This window comes from Etheostoma spectabile, chromosome 14 (assembly GCF_008692095.1).
Source record: "Etheostoma spectabile isolate EspeVRDwgs_2016 chromosome 14, UIUC_Espe_1.0, whole genome shotgun sequence".
Lineage (NCBI taxonomy): Eukaryota > Metazoa > Chordata > Actinopteri > Perciformes > Percidae > Etheostoma > Etheostoma spectabile.
The window spans coordinates 7,434,129-7,443,304 of NC_045746.1; the positions used below are offsets into that span (position 1 = coordinate 7,434,129).

The 9,176-nt window shown below is 41.5% G+C and overlaps 2 protein-coding genes across 6 annotated transcripts in view; both read left to right on the top strand.

Moving 5' to 3' along the window:
* polr1h (RNA polymerase I subunit H) lies at window positions 1-3,218 on the top strand (the record flags this gene model as incomplete). 5 transcript variants are annotated; one of them, XM_032536281.1, is given in 6 exon segments in its annotated part: window positions 43-146; window positions 303-322; window positions 761-888; window positions 1,752-1,855; window positions 2,425-2,534; window positions 2,622-3,218. In XM_032536281.1, coding segments are annotated over 4 exon segments (363 nt in total). In that variant the 5' UTR covers window positions 43-146; window positions 303-322; window positions 761-764.
* A 646-nt stretch (window positions 3,219-3,864) lies between these two features.
* Window positions 3,865-9,176, top strand: part of gtf2h4 (general transcription factor IIH, polypeptide 4) — a 13,292-nt gene continuing 7,980 nt past the window's right edge. The window contains exons 1-4 of the mRNA XM_032536242.1: window positions 3,865-4,071; window positions 4,473-4,591; window positions 4,690-4,794; window positions 8,392-8,523. Of these exons, the coding sequence (XP_032392133.1) occupies window positions 4,476-4,591; window positions 4,690-4,794; window positions 8,392-8,523 (353 nt within the window). The 5' untranslated portion in view covers window positions 3,865-4,071; window positions 4,473-4,475. The remainder of the gene's footprint in view (window positions 4,072-4,472; window positions 4,592-4,689; window positions 4,795-8,391; window positions 8,524-9,176) is intronic.

The following is a 9,176-nucleotide window of genomic DNA, read 5'->3' on the forward strand; positions in this document are numbered from 1 at the left end:
GAGGAGTAGAAGGACCCCGCTGTATGGTAACCAAGCGCATGCGCATTGGAAACTTACGGTATCATCAGAGACCGAGACGTTTGGTGTTTTCGCCGATAACCGCGTATTATCTGTGGGTAACAACGCGTTACTCATAAATTAAACAGGTAACGTTAAGTAAGTTAAGTACATTCTGCTGTGAAAACTAATTTGACAATGTGACTTAAGTTAAATGTAATGTTGTCCTTCTCACGTGCTAAAGTGACGTGCTGCCTCTAATGTTGTGCTGGTTTTGTGCTTTAAATTCTTACACGCCATGGTAGTGTTCTAATTGTATTTTGCAACATAAGTCCTCAAATCCTAAAGACTTTTAAAGCACGTTAAAGAAAAGCCTGACACAGTTCCTGAATGTTAACAAAAGGGTAATGTTAGCAATGTTGGCTCCACCACAACCTCCTAACGTGTGTGTGCGCGTGCCCGAGAGAGAGAAAAAAACACCAACTGTTAGCGTAAATTGTGTTAGAGGGATTTCTACCAGTCTACCTTACCTTAAAGGAACTTGCCACCGTTTGTGGAAATAAGACTTATCACGGTCTCCCCTATAGCGATGGGACAACCGACTTTTTTACGCGAGTCGGTTCAACTGGACGGTGGATAGGATTCTATTCACTATACTAAGCTAACTAAAACAATGCATACAGCTAGGGGGGACCGTGATAAGCCCTATTTCAACAAACGGTGGCGTGTTCCTTTAAAGTACAGCTGCTCCTTTCCTTCCCACAGACATGTCGTGTTTTGGTGGTGACCCTAACTTCTGCCCAGAATGTGGGAATGTTCTTCCTCTCCCGGGAATAGGCTTCCAGGACACAGTCCGCTGCCCCCGCTGCTCCTTCTGCATCCCTGTAGCAGGTAGCAACTCTGTCATGTCCGCTCACTTCTAAGCATGTGCACCCTCCACGAGAGGGCACAGAAACTAGGGGTCGCCCGGTAGCGATACACTCCGATTCAGTGGTTACCAAGCCCCCGCACCCCCGATCTACTACCGATGCACTAACCCAATCTGGCCACTTATTAAACTTATTCTATACATATTTTCTTACAGTATCTATTACTGTATTGACCCAATTATAAAACAGGTTTGTTTGTTTTCTCTATGAATTTGAAAAAGTGACAGGGTCCTATATTTGGGGTCTACACTTTTAAACCCCAATATACATTTCCACATCAATAGGGGGCGCCAAATCTCAGTTACCTGAATGTGCCTGTCAATCCAAACTGTCTATAGCCCTGGGGACTGGGAGACGCAGAGACACGCTGAGCGTCCCCAACAAAGCGGCTCAGCGGTAGATAGCCAATTTAGCAAACACATGAGAAGAAGCTGTGATGCTAACTTTTAATATGATGGTGATGAACGCAGCAGAGTCGTCAAACAACTGCCAATCAGCAGAGGAACGTGGAGTTGTGTAATGTGATGTACAGAGATGGAGAGCCCAAAAAGAGCCTCTTAAAACAACAAGAGTCAAAGAAAAGTTTGGCTCATTCGGTATGAATGCAGATAATTTGGCTTTGAGATTTCTTCCTCCACCCCTTAACAGTGGAGGTGCTCTAAGCATTGGAAATGTATCTTTTACAAGATTCAACTACAAAGTGCTTTTCCAGAAACACGGGTCCTGGTACACTAAGTACTCCACACACATCACTATGAACAGTTTCAAGAAAATAGCCCATATGTAAACTGCTGATATATCTTCTTTCTAAATGCTGTCCCCCAGAGTTCTCGGGCCAGGAGATCCGCTCGACGATCATATTCAACCCTGTGGAGCAGTCGTCCTTGGCTCTAGAGGACGAGGACAACTCTGAGCTGAAGGGTGCTGTGGTAAGAAGAGTCTCTCTCTCTCTCTCTCTCTCTCTCTCTCTCTCTCTCTCTCTCTCTTTCTCTCTCTCTCTCTCTCTTTCTCTCTCTCTGTGTGTGTGTACAATTCCAAGGTTTTCTGTACAATGGTCTCAGAAATAATTGCGATTAACAATGTAATTGTCTCTTTCAGTCAAAGTAAAACACATTCATTTATTACTTTTTTTTAAATAAAAGTTTTGAATGAATCCCAGGATACATCTGGTTATATCTCTGGTATGTGACTCAGATAATGGAATAACACAAACACACAGCCTATGAAGTAAGCCACGCCTCTTTAATAATCGTAAAACATTGTTTCTAACTGTACACCCCCCCCCCCATTTATTTTTGTTATGAATGTGTAAAGGGTCAAGTACCAACAACTAACAATTGAAATAAAAAATATCTACAATAATCCACAATTACCAGTCATACGCCTTAAGACCTTAGCTAATGTCAGCAATTCATTGCAGTTAAACAATGAAACACAGATTATGTAAAAAAAAAATACTGTAATACTCTGTATTAACGCGGTGACCTGCTCCCTCTAGATTGACCGGCGCTGCTCTCGATGCAATAAAGAGGGGATGGTTTACCACACCAGGCAGATGAGATCAGCAGATGAAGGACAGACTGTCTTCTTCACCTGTATACACTGCAGGTAATCCCTCTGAACATGCTGGGGGTGGAGGGACGGAATTCAAACAGTGTGTGCTGCTGTGTGATCTTTTTGCTTTTGGTGTTCCAGGTATCAAGAGAAGGAGGACTCCTGAGAACAAGTCCAACTCACCTTCTCCATTCCTCTCAGGATGCTGAAGAAAGCTGCAGATCTTTTTTTGTAAAAATACAGTTTCCAGGGTTAATGAACTTAAACAGCTGAACAAGATTTGACATTTATACAACTGGAGTTGTTTGTAATGTTATTAAAGCTGCATAAATCCATTTGGCCTCTAGGGACATCAAACAGGCTGTAAACACAACACGGACATATTTTCAGCTTGTAAAGTTATGGGAAATATGTAACTAGAACCAGAGTGACATTATTTGGAGTTGTTTGCACATTCATCAGGTGGACACAATGTATTACTTTCTTTCAGCTTTGTATTGCAGTTATCTCTAAATCAGGCTATAGATTTTTATGGAAGACAATGTATCAATATTTAATTTATGTGGCGTATATTAAATACATTTAATAAAAATGTAAACCTGTGGAGTCTGAGGGAGACATTTTTTAGATATCATAGACAGTAAAAGAAAGATTATAAGTCAGAGTTCATTAAAGGGGCATTTCACTGCTGGAAAGCTGAATATATCTTTAAGTAGTAGAAATGTGATTTTTTTATTTTTATTTATTTATTTCTTTTCAAAAATTTGTACCGTTTTTAGGCCTAGAAAAGCCAGGAAATGTGTTTTTGGCTCATGTGGAAGAAAGACATCAAATCCCAAAATGCATTTGCTTCGCTGCTTTACAGTCCACTCCCAAGCCACGCTTACCATTTACAGACATACACAGACAGTGAGGAATTCAACTCAACCGAAAGTCAATATTTCCAAAGTAAAAGGTGAACAGTCCTGTACCCTGGGGGGCTAGTGGGGAGCTCCATTTTAAAATTGAGAGAGAAACTCCAGGCTAAGGTCTTAGACCTCACCTATCCAGTTTTTCTTTGGCTGGCTTTGGGTAAAGACAGTCCCACCTAAAGAAACCCCCTGTGGACGGATTGAAAACATGCGTAACTAGCTGGCTGTAGTCCACTGCCTAGAAAAATCTACAGATGACGCAAAAGTCGTCGTTTTGCATCAATGGAAGATTTTTTTCCCGACCCACAATACAGAGATCTCTCGTCTCAGGGGGACATGAGGGAGTGAAGCACGGTCATTCGAAAATACCACCGGATTTCTACTGATACAAAGCTTAACGCTAAATCGGTGTAGTATCCCTTTAATCACGGTCCACGCGCTCTGAACTCAGTCCAGCATGTGGCGGGACGGCGCTTTTCAGCTCTTTCGACCACCGCCATTGAGAATAGCCGAAGAAGAACTCGACCAACAGGGACGCCCGTGTGGAGGTCACGTGCCTTGCAAACATGGCTTCACAGCGAAAGACAACTGCAGAATGACAACAATGCAATGATATAGTTTATACTATTAAAATACCTTAACTGTAAGGAATTTGTTGACATTTTATATTCGTCTTCACGGTAAATAGTTTTTTTTTTTTTTACATACAAGCTAATACACTAATATTAAGAGCTTTGTCCCCTGTAGTTGTTTTGTTGTGAGTGAGTGACTGTTGTGAGTTAACGTTAGCTACACATCATTTTGGAAGCTGTTATTAGCATACTGTCACGCTTAAATAAAAATTAAACGTACAATAAACGTGTACCGAATCAAAGTGTTGATGCAAAGAATAAAAGCTCTCCAGTCTTGTGTAATTAGATCATGATGTAAATTAAGGGCTGACCAAAGACACAATAAAGTACTGGATTTTTAAAGGGGATTTGGTGCGACGTTCCCCTCGTGGGTATGAACGACCAGTTAGACCGAATGTTCGTGTTTACAGTGAGCGTGCATTCATTGACATTCCTCTTTTGTTTGGCAGATAATGAAGCTACGTGTCCATCTGCAGTGTAAGAATCTGCATGAATACCTGCGAGAGCTGAGTCCTGAAATATTGGACCGACTGTACAACCACCCAGCAACATGTCTGGCTGTGTACAGGTATGTTGGCCGGAACACATACTGATGCTCATGGTGTTGCTGTGACAAGTCCCGGGGACTTAGGTGGGTCAGATTATATTGTGTTCGATCTTCTACAGGGACCTCCCCTCTCTGGCCAAGAACTATGTGATGCGTATGCTGTTCCTGGACCAGCCTCTCCCGCAGGCAGCACTGGCATTGTGGGTGAAAATAGACAGTCAGAAGTAAGTCATGTCTTCATTACACCTGTAGCAGATTTGTCAGTAGGATGAACAATTTTAATTACGCTCTTGTACCACGTTGTAACATTTCTCCCGCTGTCCTGTTGGTGAGCGAGTGAGGTTATTCTTTTTTATTATTATTTACATCCACATTGGTTTTCTAAAAACCTCTGTGATGAATGCTGTGTAAGCTGTTGTAAGCAGACAGCCTGTCAGTCTCCTGGAAGGTGTGGGCAGCAGATGCTGTCATTCACCCGGTACCAAGTACCTGAATTAGGGATGCACCAATCCAGCTCCTCCTCTCTGATACAGACTCTGCTACCTCATCTCAGGGTGTCCTCGGATAAAGAATACAGATCTGATATCAGTGCTTTCTTTTTCATCCATCCATCTTCATCCGCTTCTACGGTATCGGGTCGCGGGGGCAGCAGCTCCAGTAGGGGACCCCAAACTTCCCTTTCCCGAGCCACATTGAAAATGTGTATGCTTCCATGTGTCAAACTCATTGGAATCATTTTATGTAAAGTAGGGCTGTATGATGTGGAGAATAAGTAAAATTGCAATTTACAATGTTGCGATATAATGGTATCATGAGGTTACTTGATTATCAAGGAAAATCCAGAAAATAAGCAACAAAAACTTTGAAATGTGTATTTTTTAACTTAAATATACAAAGTTAAAGGAACATAAGATGTAAATTGTCAAAAACGTTTTTTAAAACACTTATAACACAAAATCAAATTCTTATATTCTATTAAATTAACACATTTTGTATGCTGTTATGAACAAACGATGACATTCAATATGGGTGTAATATTAATAACTAGTGATTAAGTTACAAAATATACTTTGTACAACCTCTTCTTAAAGTCTGCGTGCTCTGAACCCCTCCACACTTCTGATACTCCGTGACTGTACGCAACACACACACACACACAGACGCACAAGCACACGCACGCTACTGCCTCAACCCACTGACTGATCTCTGGTAAGGTAATAAATCTGTGGGACTACAAGCAGAGTCAGCAGCCTGCTGTGACTGATTGAATGTAAAAATTAATTTTATCATGTCATTGGCAATGATCAGTCGTGTTTTCTGGTTTAATCAAACTGTATTCAGTGTTGGATGCATCGATTTAATACACCAGATCCATATTAGTGGCTAAGCTGACCATATTAAGTGGCTCAGGTATCGGCCATAACATAGTCTAAATCCACGACATTCCACTTCTGGGATTGCTCTGTTGCCGAGGTGCCGTTGCTCCGTCTGGTGCGTAGCACCACCCAAGACGATTATGATTGGTTTAAAGAAATGCCAATTAACCAGGCCATGTTTTTTTTCATGTTTTTTGCATATATTTACATTACATACTTGTGATACAAATACATTTTGTTCAAATACAAATTCCCACCATGTTGTCTTTTTGCTAATAGTATCCCATTAAGTTTTTCTATTTCATTGGTTGTTATATTATAAAATCATCTATCTGTAATTAACTCTTTGTAGTGAAACAAATGGGATGATTGCACCAAGAGATCTAAAAGGGTTCTCATCTAAACTGATGTTCATCTTACATCATTTGCATCTGATACCTCTTTCACACCAATAACCTGGGCTGGATCAACCCTGCTTTTGGAAATTCCAACCAAGCCAGTCAACACGGGTTGATACCTGGTCATGACAAGTCAGACATGACCTGGGTCAACCTGGAGCCATGCATACCAATCAACCACTGCTGGGAATGGGCGGGGGGTTTACACTAGGGCTGGGTGATAGAGTGAAAATCAAATATCACGATATTCTTGACCAAATACCTCAATGTCAATATTGCAACGATATTGTATGGTTGACTATTGGTGCTTTAACAAAATGTTATTTAGACAATGAGATTTTTGATAAATATTCTCCAGAAATGGTTTAATGACTTAGGTACAGTCTGGTAAGTTCAGAAAATGACATCACTTTATTGTACTGCAGCCTATAACCCTCGTGTTGTCTTCCTGTCAACCATGAAAAAAAGTTATCGTTTTTTCTGACATTTTTGTCACTTTTTCAATGTTGTGGTTGCTTTTTGTGATTTATTTTCAAAGTTATTTGATATTTTCAGCTTATTTCAAACGCCCATTTTTGGGATGAAAAAACTGAAAAACGGTCAAATTTGACCCGTGGACAACTTGAGGGTTAAAACCAGGAAAAGACAACACCATATCACGATATTACGATATATCCAAAATACAAGGCAATATCTAGTTTCAAATCGCGATATAGATACAACATTGTTATATTGCCCAGCCCTAAGTTACACTCATAACAGCTAACATCACATACTCCAGTCCAGCTGTACACCAGCAGATCTAGTGTGTTGTACTTGGATTCCTCAGTGTCCTGTAGGCTCTACACACACTGCCAGATCGGCCGAGGGAAGAGAGAGAGAGAGAGAGTGATCATTTTATGATTGTTTCACTGTGATTACGTTGTAAAGCACAAATAACTATCAAACACTCAACAGATGATTTTTGTGGAGACAGATGCTCTTATAACTTAAGAAGTTAACAAGGAAGTAGCTGCTCTAGTATCGATTCACGAGCATTTTAAGAAGAGGGGAAAAATTTCTCTTGTTTGATATTAAAGCTAAAGTGTTTATCTATTTCATATTAATGAACACCCGTTACATTCAAGCCGTTGCTACGAGTTGCTACAAAGCTAATTAAGCCCATCAGCTCCCCACATCTCTTTCTGTATTTCTCAGTATGGCTGTGTTTTCACGCACAATAGCTTAAGTGATGCACGGCACCGCTGAGAAAGGAAACCGCAGCTTTGGAGACGAAGACGATCTAAAAATGACAAGCTAATGACCTCCTCATGAAGAGAAGCGGTGTGCGATCACAGAAGGCATGTGTCACGTGGATGCTCCGAGCCTCCCACGGTGTTGTCATTTCTTAGAATTCCTCACAGGAGTGACAGAAACTATGCTTTGACGTTAAAGTTGAGCTTTGCTGTCCGCTTCCTGACTCATTTAAAAAAAGAATTCTCTCGAGCCAGCGGCCACACTGAATTACATTGAACTGAATTGCTTTTCCCAGGCAGCATTTTTCCGACTGAAACTCCGCTAACGCTCTGTAAAATGTATCAGAGTCAACTTTGGAGAACAGGCTGAGCAGTGAACATCCAGTGTCAGTGTCTCTGGCAGTGAGAACTGTGTGCCTGTATTACTACAGTAAAAGTGTGTGCACACACACACACACTGATCCCACCCTGCTGTGATCAGAAAGAATGTCTCTTTGCATGCTTTTTCCCTCCTGGCATGGGTGTGCTGCTCTCCACGGGACTTAGACACAAGGAAGACAAGTGAGAGAAATGTGGATGCAATTAGCAGACTCTCTGTCAGATAGTATGATGGGATCTGTCCATTTGAGGGAGAATGTCACCACCAGGATTGGATTCTTACCGGGTGAAACCGCCTCTTAAACATCATTAAGGTGAAAGGAATTTCAGGGTTAGCAGCTCTGTTATCACCGATTTAGCTGGAGAATAACTGTGACTTCACTTTTCAGATAAAAACAGTTGCGTTCATTATGAGTTTCTTTGTCTGCTTGCAGGGATCATGACGAGTGTGTCTCGGTGTTGGCAGGACTCCGCCTTTGGCACAGTCAGCAGCTGCAGGGTGGTCTGCAGGGCTACATTTTAAATCCAGTGTTCAAAGACAACCTGAGGATAGCTCTGCTCGGCGGGTAGGTCGCAGCCTTCGATCATCTTCGTTCACTCTGTTTTCACAAACTGATTACTCCACGAGGAAAATTCACCTATTGTGAACACACCTCTGTGTCATTGGAAATGTAGTTGTTAAATGTTTGTTCAAAATATACACACCTGCTACATGCCAGGATGTGGTTGGTTAGAGTTACAAGGTTCTAGGATCCAAACCAGGGGTCAGCAACCTTAGCAGCAGCTTAACCAAAGAGAGTTTTTGGAAATGTTAAAGTGTCCTCTCTTAACCGCACGCCAAATGACCTCTTTCACAGCCATTGGCACAAGCACAATCTATTATTTACGATAGTCTGATTGACTTTTACCCCACCACATTTAATGAAGACCCGTCCTATTCTGATTGGCTCGTACTCTTTGCCTTCTTCCCAGAATGCAACGCAAATGGAAAAAAAGAACACAGGTCTGCAGATGATGGCAGGCTCAATGCTGATCCGGCACATTAATACTATTACTAATACAGTTCATTTAGCTGACGCTTTTATCCAAATCGACTTACAATTGTTATGTATGTCAGAGGCCGCGCGCCTCTGGAGCAAATAGTGGTTAAGTGTCTTGCTCAGGGACACTTTGGTGGATGTATCGGAGTGGGAATTGAACCCAGATCTCCCACACCAAA